This window comes from Chanodichthys erythropterus, chromosome 13, assembly GCF_024489055.1.
Source record: "Chanodichthys erythropterus isolate Z2021 chromosome 13, ASM2448905v1, whole genome shotgun sequence".
NCBI lineage: Eukaryota > Metazoa > Chordata > Actinopteri > Cypriniformes > Xenocyprididae > Chanodichthys > Chanodichthys erythropterus.
Window position 1 is genome coordinate 5676652 of NC_090233.1, and position 22624 is coordinate 5699275.

At 35.8% G+C, this 22624-nt stretch overlaps 1 protein-coding gene across 1 annotated transcript in view; it reads right to left on the reverse strand.

Moving 5' to 3' along the window:
* man2a1 (mannosidase, alpha, class 2A, member 1) overlaps window positions 1-22624 on the reverse strand; it is an 85230-nt gene that overhangs the window by 9833 nt on the left and 52773 nt on the right. The window contains exons 14-20 of the mRNA XM_067405908.1: window positions 22389-22619; window positions 22178-22300; window positions 19184-19298; window positions 15447-15580; window positions 13212-13353; window positions 6917-7050; window positions 4462-4659 (exon numbers count right to left, since the gene is read on the reverse strand). Of these exons, the coding sequence (XP_067262009.1) occupies window positions 4462-4659; window positions 6917-7050; window positions 13212-13353; window positions 15447-15580; window positions 19184-19298; window positions 22178-22300; window positions 22389-22619 (1077 nt within the window). The remainder of the gene's footprint in view (window positions 1-4461; window positions 4660-6916; window positions 7051-13211; window positions 13354-15446; window positions 15581-19183; window positions 19299-22177; window positions 22301-22388; window positions 22620-22624) is intronic.

Consider the following 22624-nt stretch of genomic DNA (forward strand, 5'->3'; position numbering starts at 1 on the left):
TTCAGTCAATGATTTCAGCCCTCCAAAACTGTTCAGGTCAAAACCAAAAATCTGCATATTTTAAGCTGCTGAAATTTCAGTGCATTGCTCATTCAAACATTACAGATAGTTTTAGTAAATGATTTTATAACTACACACAAAATGTTTAAATGTGCACTTCACTGGCTCTTGGATGTATGATGTTAGTTTACCAACTGCTGCCACTTCGCACTGAAGCCGTTTATCTTTTCATTCTCTTAAATAAAAGTATTATTACTGCTGTTGTCGTTATTATTAGAAGTAATTCAGGCAATTGCCTGACCCAACTGATCATGTGATGTCAAAATCGCATTGCCCGCAAAGGGGAAAACAACTCCATGTAGAATAATACAGCTTTTTCTAGAAGACTGACCATTTATATTACAAGTGTGTCCATCATTTTCTTCATATTTCTGAAAGTCACTATTCATGTCATGCATAAAACTTTTTAATTAGCAAAAATGATGCAGCTTTGAATCTTGTGACAGTACTTTCAAAACAATTTGTGTTTTAATCTTTTCCTAATATAGCATCTGTCCCTATAAATGTCCATTCCAAGTGCATTTATCTTTTTCAAACTGAGTGGAAATTATTTTCTATGGTAGCACTTGTATTGAACCCAAACATTCCATTAAATTTTTCTGTCATTATTCATGATAAAATTTGAGCTCGAAACTGTACTTGTCCCTTCTTGACATTATGAAAATATTTATACAGACATCTCTGCCCAGCAGAATCTCTCATCACTGCAAACCTGGAGCACTAGATTAACAACAGAAATAGTAAATCACTCTGCACAGTCGATAAAGCTCTCACAACTGAGATGAATTTTTGGCTGTGCAAAATAAATAAATAATGAAATGTAATCAATGTTTTCCATGCTTGAAAAACACTTTTCTTTTCCATTTGCATAAAGGATGTCCTTGAGTGGATATTGCTATGACACATAACAAAGGAACTTTTCAAGCATTGTGTAGCAATGACTTTATTCTACGTAGTGCACCAAATGCTGTCCTATCAATCATTTTATTTAATATTTATATATACTGAGAGTGAATTCAGACTCCCAAATAAGCAGATAAGGAGAGTTTTTTTTGGATTCCTGATGGTCTGTCAGTCATAATTCAAGCAAGAGACACTAACATTGATGATTTCACTGATTAATAAAATAATGAATAAAATAAAATGAGAGAATTCAGATTCCTGAGACTTAGAATGAATTCTGACACACTGTAATGGTTTGTGAATGTAGACAATAAGTATGCATTTTTAGACTTCAAATATCTTCTAAAGGCAAGACAGCAATATAATACTGCTTAATAATATTATTTTGGCCCAATTCTAAAGCAGCAAAAGATGTACACATTAGCATACTTTTAAAAAGACTTGTTAATTAACAACAGCTTGATAATTGCAAATAAATATAAATGTATTATAGTTTAAATTATAGTAAATGCAATTAGCTGAACTCTAGAGTGTTTTTGACCCATTGAAGTACAACTTTATATAAAATTTCAACATTTTATTGACTTTGAAATAAAGTTAAAGAGTTAGTTCACCCAAAAATGAAAATTATGTCTTTTATTACTCACCCCCATGTCGTTCCACACCACAGAAATTAAGATATTTTTGATAAAATCCGATGGCTCAGTGAGGCCTCTATTGCCAGCAAGATAATTAACACTTTCAGATGTCCAAAAAGCTACTAAAAAAATATTTAAAACAGTTGTGACTACAATGGTTCAACCTTAATATAATAAAGCGATGGGAATAGTTTTTGTGTGCCAAAAAAAACAAAATAATTGCTGCGTCCCAATTCGCATACTATCCGTCCTAAATAGTATTCGAAAAAAGAATTAGTATGTCCCAAATCGTAGTATGTTGAAATGAGTATTCCAAAGATACCCGGATGGTCTACTTTTTCCGGTTAGAATTCGAAGTGCAGATCCGTGCACACTAATATTGCCCATAACACATTGCGCTGTGGACGAGGATTCGATTAGAACTACAAATACGAATAAAAAGTGTCAAAAAAACTACAAACATGACGGATATGCGAGACCGACGGTTAAGCAGAGCTGTTAAGATAAAGGGGCTTGAATGATTCATAATCAGTATAACCTGACGAAAAGATATTTATTAAATGTTATCCACATTATATTTCATCTGTACATACATAATTTCATCAAAGTACATACTTTTAGGACGTAGTATAAGTAGGCGAACTGGGATGCAGCGAATGACTTTCCAACAGTATGTAGTAATGGCTGATTTCAAAACACTGCTTCATGAAGCTTCAAAGCTTTACGAATCTTTTGTTTGGAATCAGTGGTTTGGCGCGCCAAAGTCACATGATTTCAGTAAATTAGGCTTTGTTATGTCATAAGTGATTCGCAATTTCAATAGTTCACGTGACTTTGGCAGTTTGCGACGTGATCCGAATCATGATTCGAAACAAAAGATTTGTAAATCTTTGAAGCAGTGTTTTGAAATCGCCCATCACTAGATATTGTTGAAGTGTCGCTATTTTGTTTTTGTTTTTTGCCACACAAAAAATATTCTCGTCTATAATATTCTATAATATTAAGGTTGAACCACTGTAGTCACATGTTTTAAAATGTTTTTGAACTGTTTTAAATATGTTTTTATGTTTACGAGGACTTCAGAAGACGCAATCATCTGGATCAACATGCACATTGCCCAATTTCTATATACTAAATATTGTTAATGTAATTCATTTTTCCAGGAGCTCATTGCTTCTACCTTCAATTAAACTGCTAACAGTGATTGTAAATTGATTGGCTAAATTATTACATTATTTGCTAACTGCATTCTTTAAATTGTGATGTTGACATGCATTCTCTGTAAAGCTGCTTTGAAATGATATGTGTCGTGAAAAGCGCTATACAAATAAATGTGAATTGTATGGAATTGAATTTTTAGTAAATTTCTGGGCATCTGAAAGTATCAATTATCTTGCTGGCAATAGAGGCCTCACTCTGCCATCGGATTTTATCAAAAATATCTTAATTTGTGTTCCGAAGATGAATGGGTGTAGAACGACATGAGGGTGAGTAATTAATGACTGAATTTTCTTTTTGGGTGAACTAACCCTTTAACGTGTACTGCCGAATATACTGACGTAAATTCAAATATACTTTTACTGAATATAAACTTTAAGTTTTGAAGTACACTACAGGTGCACTTCTCTTTTAATATGCTGCCTTAGAAAGTAGCTGCCTATGTAGACAGCGAGGTAGGTCAATAGAGCTTGGAATGTACCTGTTAGAGAGCTGTTTGTGAAAAATCCATTAAATGTATAGTTTGCTGTTAAAGTTCGGGCTGCAGACTGCTGTGAATTTGCTCAGGACCATTTGCAGAGGCTGAGAATTACAGATAATAATGCAAAGTGACGGCAACCCATTGACTTCCATTATATGAATCACCAAGGACAACAGTTTCAGCTAAATATCTTCTTTGCTGTTCTACTGAAGAAAAATTATCACTTACATCTTAGATGGCCTGAGGGTAAGTAAATTAACCGCAAATTATCATTTTTTGGGTGGACTATCCCTTTTAAGCGTAATATAATTTCCTTTTATTTATTTATTTATTTTACTGTGGATCCGCTTATAATGTTACTAAATTTTATGTACCGAAACTCATTTAGTAATTTATTTACAATTTATTTTGTTTTTGAAGCTATGCCTTTAAGATGCCATTGCATGAATTTGTTTACTCACAAACTGCAGGTTTGCTGTTGAGACCGATACCGTTTTAACTATCCCATCCTTCAATATCATACATACTAAGCCTACATTATGTGATAGACTCATCAAACAATCCAAGCTGAAATGTGCCACATAAACTGTTAATCAAGGTTATTGTTCAAAATAAATGTCAGTCTTTCTAAAATTCTTCAGAAGAATACATAGTGACAGTATTTCTTCTGGAGTTAAGAATAACTATCCATTTATGAATATTAAATATGCATTTGACATGTTAACGTTGACAGTCATGTGTTTATATGCAATTTCAATAAACAGTCACTTTGGAGGAAGTGCTGAGTTCCTAAAGCTACAGTGTGTTTTGATGATACTATGATGACTTTTATCTCAGAAGATCAAGCAAAATGTGATTTCTCATGATAAGACCCCTTTAAGCATTTAAGCCAGCATGAATCACATCCTCCCATCTGCTATGAAATCTTTCAAACTTTCCCATAAGCCCTCCTCTGAGCATTTTTACCTTTATCCTGTCATGTTTTAAAATATTACCACTCAGCCCTGGGAAATGGGACTCTGATATATCAATTTGAAGGTCAATACTCTTTATGGCCCTCTTAGGAACTGAGCCAGCAGTCTTATACTCCCCAATTAGGGCCAAAACAGCTTTAAGCTTCCTCTTTCAAATCTTCTTGAAGATAACACATCTGAGACATACCTTAGACTGGATAGTGCGCAGGTTGACCAGATTCATGTCGCAGGGGAAGGAGGAGCTCAGAGGGCTGTAGGGAATCAAGGATGGAGTGTCCGATTGCTGTCTGACTGGCATTGAGATGAGGGGATGGTTGAGGTACATGCACGACATGTGACTCAGTATAGATGGATAACTATAGGGTGCAGTCTCCTCGTTCTGGGCCTAAGACAGGAAAGTGGTGCATTAGCAGAGAACCTTAAAGACTCAAAAGGACCTATTATGCTTTTTTTACATTTTCATCTTTCTTTATTATGTAATGTTGCTGTTTGAGCATGAAACACCTCGACTGTAGCCTTGCATTTTCTTCTGGGAATGTGCATGTTTCATTCCAACAATGCGAGTCCATGAATGCAAACACTTCTGCATTTGAGCAAAATTGTCGTTTACTATGACTGTCATGGTGTAGCAGCATTTCAAAGAAAATTCAGCTAAGCAAGTTAAAGTTATTTCAACTGTCAACATTTTTACAGCTAAGATAGATGAATTATAACAATTACATAACTACTGCAGTATTTTAGTCACAATAACACAAGAAAGCACAGTAAAGCGTCAGTACCCTACGTAGACAGTAACCATCAGGGTATATTGTAAACACTGCTGGGGAGAAACTGGTTAGGGTGGTCAAGCCAGTTTTTACAACACTAGAAACCAGGAACTGGTTTGTAGTTGTTGGTCCAGGTTGAAACCAGATCCATGAGCCAGTTTAACCATCTAGGCCAACTAATGACCATAAACAACAAGCTTGGACCCACTATCAGTAATGTAAAACCAGGTACCACCCTAAGCAAGTCTTTAGGGATTATGCTGCTAACTATTTTCATGTTAAAGCCGTTAATGGCTATACAATTTATTTATAGACATACACTACCATTCAAAAATTTGAGTTCAGTATGTTGTTTTCTTTAAAGAAAAAAATAATTTTATTAATCAAATGTGCATTAAATTGATGAAAAGCAACAGTAAAGACATATATAGTGTTGCAAACAAACAAACAAAAAAAGTGGTTACACTTTAGTATAGGGAACACATATAAACTATTAACTACAACTTTTCCCTCAATAAACTCCTAATTCAGTTATTGAGTTTAGGTTTCGGTAGGATTAAGAATGTAGAATATGATCATGCAGAATAAGGCATTAATATATGCTTAATAAGTACTAATAAATAGCCAATATTCTATTAAAGGTGCCGTAGAACGTCTTTTTAAAAGATGTAATATAAGTCTAAGGTGTCCCCTGAATGTGTCTGTGAAGTTTCAGCTCAAAATACCCCATAGATTTTGTTTAATAAATTTTTTTAACTGCCTATTTTGGGGCATCATTAAATATGAGCCGATTTAGGCTGCGGCCCCTTTAAATCTCGTGCATTGAAAATAATAAGAAATGTTTCTGAAGGATCATGTGACACTGAAGACTGGAGTAATGGCTGCTGAAAATTCACAGGAATAAATTACATTTTAAAATATATTAAAATAGAAAACAGTTCTTTTAATATTATTTCACAGTATTACTGTTTTACTGTATTTTTGATCAAATAAATGCAGCCTTGGTGAATATGAGAGACTTCTTCAAAAATTTTGAATGCACTATATAACGATACTACTATGTCTATATAAATAAATAAATAAAATTTCATTAAACAAAAAAAAAAAAAAAATGTTAAATGCTACAAAAGAATTTAGGCATCACAACATTATGATGTACAGTATGAAAAATTAATTCTGAGATTGGCTAAAGCTCACATTTAATGGTGTTATTAAATCATTAGTAATTTTAAAGATTGACTTTAAAGGGATAGTTCACCCCAAAATAAAAATGACTTTCATTCAAAATTACTCACCCTCATGTCGTTCCAAACTTGTAAGACTTTCGTTCATCTTCAGAACACAAATTAAGATGTTTTTGATGAAATCTGAGAGATGTCTGTCCACCATTGACTGCCTTTGCAACTGACACTGTGACGCTTCAAAAAGATCATAAAGAGATCGGGAAACTAATCCATATGAATCGAGAGGTTTAGTTTTTTCAAAAACTTTGGACAAAACTGCTCGATTCATATGGATTAGTTTTCTTTATGATCTTTTTGAAGTGTCACAGTATCTTTTAGATTTCATCAAAAATATCTTAATTTGTGTTCTGAAGATGAACGAAAGTCTCACGAGTTTAGGGTGAGTAATTAATTACATAATTTTTATTTTGGGTCGAACTAACTCTTTAAGTGAGCATTAGATGACGGCAAAGGTAATAGAATTACAGGGAAAATGAGCATGTGCAATTAAATATCCAACATCAACAAAAGCTGATAAATTAAAAATGTCCAAAATCCAGACACAGAGTCAATGGTCAACAGCCAGACTGTTGTCATTAACGGACACATTCATTTTTCTTCTTTAGCTCAATTATTTCTCCCTCCTGATTACCTCCTCTGCAGAGCTCCTCTTCTCCAGCAGTAGGCGGAAGGAGTTGGCAGTGATCTTGTTGTCCAGCACTCCCTGACCCAAACCTCGATTATCATCCTGATTGAGCCTACGATCCATAATCACCTCCAGCTGACCTGTGAAATCCACACCAATGAGCTTTGTTAAGATGGCATACATACTTCACCAGAACATTCACTGATGCCTCCAATGGACATGCATAAATCATGTGTGCCCAAGACAATGAGACCATTGAGCCTGGTGTTTGAGCACCAAACAAATAAATCTATTTTTATAAAACAACCTGACAAAACCACACTTGACAGATTGAATTATGGACAAAAGCACTTTACATTCAGTTGTGGAGTGTTTTTCACCACCAATTCACCTACGCTTGTAGACCTGCCAGAGTGTTTTATTTATTTATTTTTTCTCTAAGGCCAAATCTATTCAAGCAAAGATCCGAGGATAACGGTTCTGATGGTCATTGATGTGTCTGAATGGTAGGCTGTCAAATTATTTGCTTACGGTTTTGTAACTCTTGAAGCATTATTTTGGCAGGTTATATTTATAATGAACTAAGAGGGACAGTCTCATTATAAAGAGCATTTCACTGAATAAAATATTGCATATGCCCTTGAGAAGATGATGTCAGTCTATTTTCCACTAGAGAAAGACTACATATTTTAAAAGTGTATCTGTTGTGTGTATCAAATGCATACACAGCAAGGCCAATATAACTACACTACAGAAAAAGCTTCTATTTTGCAATTTTATATGATCAGCATAACAACTTGAGTGAAAACTTGAAAATTAATATTTCAGAACGTCTTAGTGTTTGATTTGTCACGCTTTCATTTTGTCACATTTTCATTTTCCAAAGACAATGTTGGATATTAAAAATTAGGGATGATCAGTTTTCAAAAATATTGCGATTGAATATTTGGGCACATAAAAATTTGTATATTCAAATGACGTTTAACTTTTTTTTTATTCATCAAGTTTTTGTCACCATTTCTGAACAAGCTTAGGATTAGGCAATGTACACAACAAGCTTAAGTTATATCTTAAAGGGTAAGTTCATCCAAATACGAAAATTCAGTCATTAATTACTCACCCTCTTGTTGTTCCACACCCGTAAGATCTTCGTTCATCTTCGGAACACAAATGAAGGTATTTTTGATAAAATTCGATGGCTCAGTGAGGCCTCCATTGACGGCAAAATAATTGCAAAATAATTCAGAGCGTGTATCAAACTGCCAAAGTCACGTGATTTCAGTAAACGAGACTTCGTTATATCGTAAGTGTTTTGAAATTTCAGTGGTTCACCACTGGGGGGTGTGACTTTGGCAGTTTGATACATGCTCCGAACCACTGATTTGAAACAAAAGATTCGTAAAGCTTCGAAGCTTCATGAAGCAGTGTTTTGAAATCACCCATCACTAGATATTTTTTTTTTTGGTGCACAAAAAGTATTCTCGTCGCTTCATAACATTAAGGTTGAACCGCTGTAGTCACATGAACTGTTTTAAATAGTGTAGTTTTCTGGCCGTTTGAAAGCGTTAAAGGTGCCTTAGAATTGAAAATTGAATTTACCTCGGCATAGTTGAATAACAAGAGTTCAGTACATGGAAATGACATACAGTGAGTCTCAAACACCATTGTTTCCTCCTTCTTATATAAATCTCATTTGTTTAACAGACCTCCGAAGAACAGGTGAATCTCAACATAACACAGACTGTTACGTAACAGTCGGGATCATTAATATGTACGCCCCCAATATTTGCATATGCCAGCCCATGTTCAAGGCATTAGACAAGGGCAGCCAGTAGCTATTAATGTCTGGATCTGTGCACAGCTGAATCATCAGACTAGGTAAGCAAACAAGAACAATAGCAAAAAATGGCAGATGGAGCAATAATAACAGACATGATCCATGATATCATGATGAGTGATATTTGTAAATTGTCTTTCTAAATGTTTCATTAGCATGTTGCTAATGTACTGTAAAATGTGGTTAAAGTTACCATCGTTTCTTACTGTTTTCACGGAGACAAGAGAGCCGTCGCTATTTTCATTTTTAAACAGTTGCAGTCTGTATAATGCATAAACAACTTCATTCTTTATAAATCTCTCCAACAGTGTAGCATTAGCCGTTAGCCACGGAGCATAGCCTCAAACTCATTCAGAATAAAATGTAAACATCCAAATAAATACTGTACTTACATGATCTGATGCATGCATGACAAACATTTTGTGAAGATCCATTTTAAGGGTTATATTAGCTGTGTGAACTTTGTTTATGCAATGTATTAGAGTCGCGAGCTTGGGGGCAGAAAGCGCGAGAATTTAAAGGGGAAGCATCCTGAATCGGTGCATATTTAATGATGCCCCAAAATAGGCAGTTACAAAAATTAATAAAAAAACATCTATGGGGTATTTTGAGCTGAAACTTCACAGACACATTCAGGGGACACCTTAGACTTATATTACATCTTGTGAAAAGGCATTCTAGGGCACCTTTAATTATCTTGCTGTCAATGCAGACCTCACTGAGACATCGGATTTTATAAAAAATATTAATTTGTGTTCCGAAGATGAACTAAGGTCTTATAGCCCTTTCACACAGCGCGAGGAGTTTGCACGCACGCCGCGGTCAAAGTTCAAAATAGTTCAACTTCCGCCGCTGAGCTCTGTGAAGATTACCTACGCTGCCAATAGAAACAGGGCATCAAATGACTAGATGTATAGAACTCCTGCTAAAAGTTTTGAAAACTCCGCCTACTTTGCTCTGGCCAGCATAGCACAAATTGCGTTGTATCTGAACTTCTGAAGGGCTGTGCTTAACCCAGTGGCAAGAGCAGCGCTATCCGCGTCCTGTGTGAAAGGGCCATTATGGGTGTGAGTAAGGGTGAGTAATTAATGACAGAATTTTTGGGTGAACTAACCTTTTAAGAATTTCTTTTAAACAATATGTGCGAACAAAAAATATAAAGAACAAAAGCATTTAAACTAAAGCAGCACGAACGGCTGCGCCGGTTATCGTACAGAACTTACATATACACTCGAGTCAGCATATGGTTATCGTGTTTATATTATTTCACATGTTCATGTTTAGAAAAACAATAATATCCATATGCTCAGGCGAGAAAACGCACTGCACTGACAGACGTTGCAGAGACAAAAAAGATAGACGGTGTGCTAAGCTAAGTTTCTAACAGCAGCTTGTGGTTTCTGTTCTTAAACCTGCCTCCCTCTACGAAACTTAAAGGAAGTAACGTAGTAAAATTCGAACAGTATTTTGCGAATAATACATTTTGAATATTCGTGCACACTCCTATTAAAAATCCATACAATTTTGTTAAAAAGAAATAAAAATAAACCACACTAAAAACTAAAATCAAGAGTTTTCTATTCTAATATATTTAAAATGTCATTTATTTCTGTGATAGAAAAGCTGAATTTTCATCATCATTACTCCAGTCTTCAGTGTCACATGATCCTTCAGAAATCATTCTAATATTTACTGCTCAAGAAGTTAAAGTTAAAGATGCAATGTGTAAAATTTAGGAGGATCTATTGACAGAAATGCAATATAATATACATAACTATGTTTTCAGTGGTGTTTAAAGACCTTACAAAATGAACCGTTATGTTTTTATTACCTTAGAATGAGCCATTTCTATCTACATACACCGGGGGTTGCCTCTCCATGTCAAGACGTCATTTTGCGCTGACATATTTCTACAGCAGCCCTAAACGGACACTCTACAGAGCGTGTTTCATCACTATGTTGTTGTTCTTCTAAATCGTTCGTGTTTTTAAAGGCAGCTTGCATCGTCACTACGTTGAATACGCACAAAGAAGATGTAGAAGTAGTAGTCGTCTGGTTTATTAGAAGCAGAGACTGTTCTTTGTTAGGAGTAAGAAGAAACCTCATTGCTTGACTGCTAACATACTTTCTGCTGTCTCAGACGACGACATCTTTGTCTTGTGTCAGCCAGGCGGCCACCGTAGCTTCTCTATTTTGCTTCGAAGGGGAGGGGTGAGGTTCCAGTTCACAACCTCACCACTAGATGCCGCTAAAATTTACACACTGCACCTTTAAAGGTGCAATATGTAAAATTTTCTGTCCACTAGATGCCTATTTAAAACAAACGCGTAGCATGCTGATGCCAAGATTGAGCGTGGAATCTTGGGACATGTGGTCTCCACCTCATAGCCGGTGGAAATAATTGGGGCAGAAATCATGTTCATGGATGCGATTATTAAAGCTACTATAGTATGAAGCAGAGCAGGACCGAGTGTTGTGGGAGCTGAACGGAGCAATTGCTCCTCACGAGCCACAGAACTTTTATTATGCCACAGACGCAGGCGCCACTTCCGCTTTTCCAGTGATGAGTATGAGGTAATGCAGCTCTGTTTATCATATTAGATACATTTGAATGTTGTGAAAATTATGTTATAACATTATAACGGCTGCTGTAAGACACACTGCAGTAAGCTAGATCGATTTTAGAATATCATGTTAAATGCTGGATGGCTTGTGTTGATAAATGGCATGCAATTAATTTTAAAACATATTGTATGATTGAGAAAATGCTGTATTACTGTTACTAAAGCTGCATCTGATTATGCTATGTTAGCTCCTTGACAAAATAGTGTTTTTCTCTGATACATGGTAAAGCATGGAACTAGCAAAAAAAAAAAAAAAATCAAGAAAGCTATATAACAATAATTAGTTTTCTGTCTATAAAAATATTATAACAGTTGTCCCCTTGTCTATTAAAACATGTAATATATTACAGAGTCTTTGGTGTTTCCATGGTATCTACAAAATAATATCGGGAACCGAGGGTATGACACAATTGACTGGCGACTCCCTCACACGGTAACACTTTACAATACGGTTCATTAGTTAACATTAGTTAACTACATTAGTTAACATGAACTAATAATGAACTGCACTTATACAGCATTTATTAATCTTTGTTAATGTTAATTTCAACATTTACTAATACATTATTCAAAGCTTGTTAACATTAGTTAATGCACTGTGAACTAACATGAACAAAGAATGAACAACTGTATTCTCATTAACTAACACTAACGAAGATTAGTAAATACAGTAACAAATGTATTACTCATTGTTAGTTCATGTTAGTTAATCCATTAACTAATGTTTAACAAATGAACCGTATTGTAAAGTGTTACCCCTCACACGTCTCGTAGCCTTGGTTAAAATTGCAATTTTCTCACGATTTACAAATAGTTGGAAACATTTGGGATATTGTAAGCACTCAAGTGAACAAAATATATAACACTGGCCTAGTGGTTTTTGTATATTTTACTGCAAAATTCTTACATATTGCACCTTTAAATTAGAATTATTTTATAACATTATATTTTATATCTTTACTGTCATTTTTGATCAATTTAATGCTTTCTTGGGGACATTCTAAAACGCTTAACGTGAAAAAGGCTTAACGTGGCTTAATGTACTAAGACAGTGATTTTAACAGACCAAACTTACTAAATATCATTATAATAAAGTATACTATGTGCAAAAAATCAGATGAGCCCAAAATATGATCTTAACGCGTTTTATAACACGTTAAGCTTTTTTATCATTTCTAAATGATATTTAGTAAGTTTGGTCTCATCTGATTTTTTGCACATAGTATACTTTATTATAATGATATTTAGTAAGTTTGGTCTGTTAAAATCACTGTCTTAGTACATTAACCACATTAAGCTTTTTCTTATAACGGTTTTCTATGGGAGAAAAAAGCTTAACGTGTTATACAACGCGTTAAGATCATATTTTGGGCTCATCTGATTTTTTGCACATAGTATACTTTATTATAATGATATTTAGTAAGTTTGGTCTGTTAAAATCACTGTCTTAGTACATTAAGCCACGTTAAGCCTTTTTCATGTTAAGCGTTTTAGAATGTCCCCTTTCTTGCTAAATAAAAGTATTAATTGCTTAAAAAAAAATATGAAATATGGCTATCTGTTCATTTTGAGATAAATAGTTGAATAGATGAAATGAGAAAATTCCTCTATCTGACCTTTTGTACACAGAAGCTCACATGGTCAATGGTAAAAATTTGCTTATTGGATCAGTGACATAAATAATGCAGAATCTGGAATTTTTCAGACATCTGGACCCCAGCGTGTATGGCATCAAATAGAAATGGGGTTAAGCCAAAAATCTTCAATAGTCATTTCATGAGGCTGAAAAATAAGATGAAAAGAAAGCTTAAAGCACTCGGAAGCGAGTTAAAACTCTGACCGCTCTTGAGGCTGGCTGCTCCGAGTGACTGCGCGGTGAGTAGAGAGAGTCTGGCGCTGGAGTCCTGCAGGTAGATCATGCTGGTCATGGGGTAGAAGTTTGCCTGCAGGGGGAGCTTAGCCATGGCTTTCCTCGGCTGCACCTGTAAAAACAGCCCAAGGCATTTTTAACACTGCAGGGAGAAAAAACTCAAAATTCTTCCTGTTCTGAAAACAATGAGCGTGGGCATGTGGAGACACTTATCTGAAGGAAAAACACTGTAAATTGATGAGCTTCGATGTGTGTGCGCGTATGTGTGTGTTAATGTGACTTGGAGGAAAAATGGATTGGATATTCCACTGTTTTTATTCATGAGGCATTTGTTTTGTGAAGTCAGTTAATTAGTTTGGACCGAAGAGAAGCACTTAATCTCGGCCAATGCCAGAGAGACATCATCAGCTAATTAAATGCCACGCTAATACTCCAACATGTCAAGACAACTTGACAGAGTGATTTCAATTGACACTTGTTTGTTTTGGTCAGCCCTACAGCATACTCTAAACTGTTTTGATTAATTATTTGTCAAGAGAAATGAAAAATAAACTGACATTTTCATTATGCAGTCCAAAAACAACAACGACACATTTTGACACTATCAACCAAAATCAAACAAGACTGTCAAAACAATCACTTCAAGCTAATTTACTAATTTCTGATGACTCTTTTTTTTTTTGATTAGTTTTTCTTTTCAGTAAACAGAATTAGTCGAGCTAGCTGTCTATATCCGCACCTTGAGATCATGTATTTAACTTGAACTTGAACTTCAGCTGTGTAATCTTTTTTCAGAGACTAATGAAAATTTGGTTCCATCAAACTTGATGTGTGTGACCAGGCCATAAGAGCAGCTTCTGCTGATATTAATGTGTTTTTGGGGAGAAAACGTGATAATTATTTTATGATATTTATTTACAGTACCCCTTTTTGTTTGGTCTTTATACATTTTAGTCTTTAAAAAATTAAGGTTGGTAGTTTTTTTAGGGGCCGTAGACACCTATTATATCCGCCAGTCATCTTCTTCCGAGTCTATGGCAGCCCATGGAACCGTATGATAAAAAGTTGTGGAATTTGGCACACAGATAGAGGACTGTCTGAACATTTACCACAGCAATTTTGGAGTCTCTAACTCAATCCCTCTAGCGCCACCAACTGTTCAAAGTTTCACTCACATTTATGCTAATAACTTTTGAACCACAAGAGCTAGAAACAGTATTTTCTACCATTTTGAACTATCTACTTTTTCTAACTTTTTCTACACCGTTCGTTCGTTTTTCACAAAGATCAAACCAGATGATCTTTATGCTGACAGAACAACAACAACATGGAATTCAAGTTGATACATCAAACCGTTCTCGGAAAAAAGTGCAAACGAATTTGACGTAGAGTACACCAAATTGGATGTGAGGTTGTACCTCTGCATAGCTATAGTGTATTTAGACCAAACTTGGTATATGTGATCACAAGCATGACTGTAAGGTACATGCATTGTTTCGTCACTGTGTCACCTAGTGGTCAGGAGATATAAAACAAAATATATATTTTCTTTTAACATCTGATTAGTTTGACCAAAAATCATGATACTGGTCTCTACAGATTCTTGGCGGCATGCTGAGTTAAGGTCATTGCACAGAGTCCGAAATTCGCATGCAAAACTTTCCCACGTTAAAAAATAAATTCGACCTCACGTTATGTCAATCGCGACCCAATATTTCCTCTTTCTTTTTTTCGTTTTAAGAAGAGAGGAGACAACTAATCGTACTCACTGCTTGAAGACTTCATTTTGTATTGTTTTGCGATTTTTTTGCAACGCATTCATTAATACGCATCGGACTCAGTGTGCAAGGTCTCTGTGCGTGACGAATTTTTAGGATTGCGAATACGAAAAAACGCATGACAATATCACATTTTGGGCCGCTGACATTTTGAATATTGTCATAAAATGCTATATTTGCTAATAACTTCTGAACACAAAGGTAGTTCCATATAGTTACAAATAGTTATAATATAAGTCAGTGGAAATATTAGGGTTGGTTCAGAGAGATATCCACAAATCCCCCTGCCAAGCCTCGACCGACCACGAACTGCAGCACCAGACACTGCCTTGCCTTTATAATTCACACTTGCATGTAAAGTGTGTAAATTTTTAATGTGTATGTGGGTGTCAGTAAAGAGAATATAAATAATGTACTGTTGTCCTACCTGGTATCCATTGAGGTCAGTAAAGAATCGATCCTTGCTGTTCAGATCTGAGGTTATCCTCATTGCAATTTCACGGTTGATTTCGCCTCTTATATCTACAGTGTTACAGATCTCAACAGACTGACCCTCGATACCTATGAGAAAGAGAGAGAGAGAGGGGTCAAAATGGCCGTCTGAGCACAGGCAATAGAACAAGGATTGGATGTCTGTTTCCTCTACTTCCATACTACAGTTTCTGTGTCAACACTTACAGCATCAACTGTATGTGAATATTTAGTTCTCCCAAAATATAATTCTCGTATTGATTCAAACCTGTATACTGTTATTGTTTCTGTGGAACACTGACTTCACCGAAGTCATTGTTTGTATACTAAAGACTATTATTAGGCTGATAAAGGACAAAACAACTGCCCATTTATTGTTTGGCATTAAACGTGCAAAAGCACTACCAAAATACTACAAATTGTACATTTTCCAGCAAGAAATGACTGCTTAACTTTTTTTTACTTTAATAACTTGTTTGCATGTTTTTCTCTACGGTGATCCTGGCTTAATCTGATGAAAATATGAGCAAAATAAGTGAACACTCCATGTTAAATGTACATTTTGAATTAGACTAATTAAGCCTTTGGGAATAAAACTGTGCAAAAAAACAAATATGTTCAGTTTGCTTTAATTAAAACAAAAACCCTTAAAGGTAGAAGAACATGCTCTATATTGCAACAGAACCAGAAAAACAAGGTTGTTTTAAGGTGTATGATAGCCTGGAATATTTTCACCATGAGTGTGTCCTCATTAGCTCATAGCAAGATGGTAACTTGACACATTTAGTGAGCAACCTTCACTGATACTATTGCTCATATTGAGAGTTACTGACTGGTATGCGTATGTAGTCAATTCATCTTAAACTGTGTGGCTTGCTGAGGAGGTGTGTGCTAGTGCTTTTTTGATTTTAAAAATCATAGATTTACACTAAAGAATGGATCCAAACCATCTCTAGAGATCTGAATATCATAGAGACTTGGGCTCTTTTGACCTAAAAACCACCCGGAACACCCTAGTAACCAATGAACTGACCCAGGACAGAACACAGGGAGAATAAAGCCTTGCTCAGACTGTCAGTCCAAATCCGATTTTTGTGCCTATCCAACTGAAATCCGATCAGATTTAGCAAGTGTGAACAGCAAAAATCAGTTTCAAGCTACATTTATATGTGGTTTGAAAACCCATTCAAATCCCATTTCTTGAAATCCATTTCAGTCTGACTGCTTTGATTGGATTTTGCAAGGTTTATGTCACTTTTTCAACACACACATGGCACACTTTGTTATAGGAAACATGCTGAAAGTCACTGCAGAAACAAGGTTGTGTTACTGCAAAGTGCCGGTCAAGCAGAAAATTACAATGTAATGGAGACAATTGAATTTTGAAACTGGCGGAGACGACAGCATGGCATAAAGTCACGCATACCAGCCTCCTACGTTTCTGCCACTTCCTCATAAGACGCGGTACTCCAGCACGGCAGCCACACATCTGTATTGCAAACCCTTCCATGTTGTGGTTGTCCAACAATGCAATGTTATTGCCATAGAAACCAATGTAGGTGTTCCGGTTGCTCTTCTTAATGAGTGCCATGGGACACACAAATCTTTTGCGATACACAGCGTGGACAGTCAATACCTTTGGTCAGATTCCAATCGGATAATAAATAATCGGATTTGGACTGACAGTGTGAATGTAGCTAATGTGGACAGTCAGAAAATTTGGTCAGATTCCAATCAGATACACAAATAATTGGATTTGCACTGACAGTTTGAATGTAGCCTAAAAAGGAGAGCAAATGAGGAGGTTAAATAGGGACAGCAAGTGGGACAAATGAACCAAAATGAACAATTTGGGGCAGTAGCGACCTAATGGTTAGATGGTTAGACTGGTATCCCGAAGGTTGTGGGTTCGATTTTCAATACCGGCAGGAAATTACTGAGGTGCCCTTGAGCAGGGCACCGAACCCCCAATCACTCCCTGGACGCTACTGCCTACTGCTCCGGGTGTGTCCACGGTTTGCAGTGTGTGTGTGTGTGTGTGTTCACTACACACTACTCCTAAAGTGCGTGCACTAATTTGGATGGGTTAAATTTAGAGGACAAATTCCGAGTATGGGTTACCATACATGGCCTTCAACTGTCGCTTTCACTTTCACTACACATACAAGCCATGTGATCACACCAAACATGACAAAAGCAAGAGCACAAGGCCAGTGAACACAATCACAGGGCATGTGCTCAAATAATAAATTAAGAAAAAGTTATTTTAAATTGTAATAATATTTCACAACAGTACTGTTTTTACTGTATTTTTTCTCAAAATAACAACAACAAAAAAACATTGAAGTTTCACAATGGTAGTCCATTCGACTTCATGAATGGATCATTCTCTTGTGTTGGATCTATTAAATGAATCACTTGACTCGGTTCACAAAACCGGTCTGAATGATTCATTCACAAATTATAAATTCTCAATAAGCTGGTTGCAACAGTTATCAGTCCACAGGATTTTCAGTGAATATCACATTAAATAAAGCTATTGTATGGACACTTGAAATATAGTGAACAAGGTGAATGGACCATTTTTATCTTTGAGTCCTTTTTTAAGCTTGATAGCTTCATCCAATTTGTTGTAACTACATGGAAAAGAGCGATAAGTACATTCTTCAAAATTTCTTCTTTTGTGTATTTTAGAATTGGATGACAGTGTTTTATTTTTACATTAACTATTCCTTCAAAATCAGAACAGCTATTTTCTGTGTGAGAAAAGGTTGATCTTCTTAAGCTTTGCATCCTAAATTCAGCTTCAACCCAAGGGAATAACCCACAAGAGGTTTCGCTTTATTCTTTTCTTTTTTGGACAAAAACAAACATCACTGGGTGGAAAGGTCCCTAGGGCTACGGGGAAATGGCTCATGTGACTGCTCCGCTCTTTCAAAAACACTTACATTATCTCACCCACCCAGAAGGGGTCACAAACCGACCGTCCAATCCCCTGTTGCTCTTGATAAGAAAAGCATGAAAACTTTCTGAATGTATTTCTTTGTTTTACGAAATGATCCCATTTTCAGCACACCATTAAACTTTAAACTTGCTGAACTGTCTGGTAGTAAACTTCCTTGTCTGATGCTGATTAAATCTTTGTTTCTTGGTTGTGTAATGCACTGCCTCTTTTGGCATTGCCGATTACGCAGTTCAAACTGTTGTTATAACTGTTGTTAAAACTTTGTTATAGTCTGAGGAAAATTCAAAGATTTATATTGCAAAAACGTCGCTAGAAAAAAGCTTTGTACAGCGTCCAATAAAAAATTAAGTAAAAAAAACCTTGCACAAATCAAGCTGCTATAGTACTGTAAATAAAAGACTCTCTTAAAAATTATTTGGAAAAGAAAAGGACGTCATCCAGCAGCACTTCAAGGATTTCGAAATTCACTATTTTTTTTTATTTTTATCCCAGGTGTCAATCAACTTCCTGAGGTTACATTGCTGCCTTCCCACCACTGACTTTCGACAAAAACAAAACCCAAAATCTGCCTAATTATACAGGACCTCCTTAAGACAACTAGTCAAACTTGAAAATATGTCGTTTTGCCAGTCCCTGGAGTAAATATTTGATTTGCATTCTGTAAATAGTGGCGACTGCAAAGTGAAAGAGAAAAGTGCAGGTGTTGAGTGTTTGCCGTCCTCTCTTACCCTGGATGTTGTAGAGCCGGAGAGTGTGTGTGATGTGTGTGAAGGTAGTGGTGACTTCAGAAAACAGCGGCCCTTTAGTGACTCGAACCACCGGCGGTTGAGAGGGAAAGTAAATCTGTGTGAGAGAGAAAGAAAATCAATGTGAATCAAATCAAACTCATAAAGTCCCCTCAGAGCAGAGCTACCAAAGACACTGCATGACAAAACTACCTAATGCCCTGATGAAAGACTGAGGTGAGCTCTTATGAGGTTTCCCAGTGTTCCCTGTAGCAGTGACCAAACTGCCGTTACATTCATAACTCTAATCAGCTGAATGACACACTTTGATCTTATAAGTTTCAATGAAAATTTACAAAAGACACAGCGTTCCAGCAAACTCTCATAGCAATCATTTGTTTACCACAAATTACCTGCAAGCCTGCTGCAAACAAACAGTTTTTATAGGAGTGGGCGATATATTACCCAGTTTTTCCTGCACTGCTATTCAGCAGTGGCACCATGGCTAAATAAATTATACTTGTTTAAGTAAGAAAGGTGAAATGTAATAAAATGTTGTTGTTATAATCAAACTTATTATTATTACTATTGTTACTATTCCTTTAGTAACAACAACAACAATAATAGTTGTTGCTGTTATTAAAGGAATAGTAACACAAAATGAAAATATTCTAATTATTTATTTCACAAAGTGAACGAAAATGTAACCCAGTATTTCCTACACCTCTATTCAGCAGTAGTAAATTGTATTTATGTAAGAAAGGTGCAATGGAAGTAAAATACAATAATAATGTCACATCAAAGTTCAGTTTCTGTTTATTTTTCCAGGGACTTTTAATTTGTTAGTTGCAGTTTTCCTTATGTCTCATTTGTTCCCTTGGTTACCAACTGTGTTCACTAGGCATGTGGCCAAGGGATTTGCCCAAAGCTGAATACCTAATATTCAGAAAGGTACGGATAATGGCTTCAAAACAAACTTTTAAGATCAGTACATAATAATGAGTGTGTGAAGTGAATGAGTGTAAACTTTATATATGAATTGAGTGTAAATTAAATAGCGCATTGCCGTCTCCGTGCAAATCTATAAGAAATCAGAGCTTGGCAACCGTGCTATCAACTAAAATACTACATCATGTTCTACTATTTGTTATGTATATTTAAATGATTTAAACCTTGTGTACGATATGATAAATGAATGAAATAAGCACAGCACGATCGCAAATTAAATAGCCGTGTTGCCATCTCTGCACGTTTCTCAGAAACCAGCTCTCTGTCAAGAGTAATAATCAAATAAGATATGGAATTATACAAATTTTCTGTATTTGATATGTCTATTTAAATATTTTAAACAATGCATGATATGATAGGCTACATATTTCATATAGGTCTCACATATTTCATACATATAGGTCTCACTCTCTGCATTTATGTAGGTATATTCATTATAATTTGCTCAGATTTGCATTTGTTATGAATAGTAAAAGTTGATTTAGCAATTTTCAACCACTAACTATTTATTTCAACTTCCATGTTCTCTAATCAGCTATTTACAGAGTCCGACATCCTTTTATTTTTAGGTTGTGGATGATTGTCCTGACTTAACTCTGTAATAGGGGTGTAACAGTTCATGTAGTCGTCCCGAACCGTCACGGTATGGACGTCACGGTTCGGTACATACAGTGAGACGATGAATACAGTCAGTCACAGGCAGTCCACACTCCAATCCAGAAGGGGGCACGCACGGTAATGCAATGCTGCTACCAGTAAAAAGTGCAGAAAAGAAGCGATGATCGATCGATGTGCTTACATATAATCTCTCAACCAGGGCTTCAAATGAGGAAAGATATCAGTAAAACAGCTTGAGAATAATATCTCACGTAGCATTACATTTTCCTCAGGAATTTAATGTCGACAGCATGTTAGTTCACTAGAGAAATGAACTCTAGAGAGGAGCATTTTGTATGTGCACTATTATTAGCCTATTTGTTATATTTACTAAACCTGTTAGTAATGTCTTGATTATTTAATGTGTTTAAATAAATTTGTCATGAAAACAAATTATGACAGCCACTGTGTAAATGATTATATTTCAAAAATGAAATGGAGTTGAAAAATAACTTTATAATTAGATTTAGAAGTTTATGCAAAACCTGCCTTATGTGCAATTTTACTTTTTTTTTTTTTTTTTTTTTTTGAGTGTTGATTATTATATCTAAAAATAAATAGCAACTGAATTTACAAATTATGGCTTTGTTGTTAATTGTAACTTTCAATATTATAGTAATGTGTAAGTAAGGGCTCCCTGTATATAGTTTACAGCGTTAGCAAAGATAGATTTTACATTTGTTCAAAAAACCCATAAAAAAATAGTTTAGTTAAAAAAATTTAGTTTTCTCCCCCCCGCTGTACCGAACCATGACTTCAAAACCGAGGTACGTACAGAACCGTCATGTTTGTGTACCACTACACCCCTACTCTGTGCACAAAGTTAAAGTCTTTTATAATAAATAATTAGAATATTTTCATTTTGTGTTACTTTTATGTAACATTTAGTATTATTGTTTTAATTAGAAGATATTTAAATATTTATTTATCAGGATCGAGAAGAAAGGTCCCCGAGCTGGGAATCAAATTCGGGTCGCCCGAAACACAACCGAACTACATCTCGGAGCACTGCCTGTGAGGCTATCGACTCTTCCTGTCAGACATTTAACACCGTAGACAGAAGGTCTTCTTAAGAAATTGTATGAACTTCCGGTAAAGCCCTTCCCAATTCAACACTTCGTTTTTTTCTGTACAACTATTCAGTATCTGAATAAAAAAGCTGTGGTGCTCATGGTTTAACAGGGTTTGTGTCTGGGCATAACTGTGATTGTAACCCAATCCCCCCATCATAATTTCCTGTCTCTCAACAAAACCCAACAAAAAATGAATACTGTTGGGTAAGATATAGAATATCTGATTAATCGAAGCAATAAAAAAAGGTATGGTACTTACTGTTGCTTCTTTGTCAGGCAGGAACAGGTAGGCACCACTCTTGTCTTTATTGCTGGTGGTGCCGTACCAAACAAACTCCACTTTGACCTGGTGCTCTGAGTCATCCTCCTTCAACCTCATTTTCTGCAAACATTTTCTGAACGTTACACAGAGTCATTCCTAAACATATCACCTTATGACAAACCCACAAAGCAGCAGTCTATGATCTAACCTCTAAAAGACCTGTAGCTGTAGAGATGGAGAGTTTGAGGTGAGGATTTTCAATGTGCACAGGAGCTACATCGTTTTGGTAGAACTCTCGGAAATGCTCTAGTTTACTGACTGAAATGTGGCCGCCTTCCTGAAGAAACATGTACTTAGCAGCTTCTGTCCTTGGCTCCATTCCTTCCATCAGCTGGTACACGCTCAGACCCAGTGGAGCAGCATGAGCCACAAACGACAACTGCC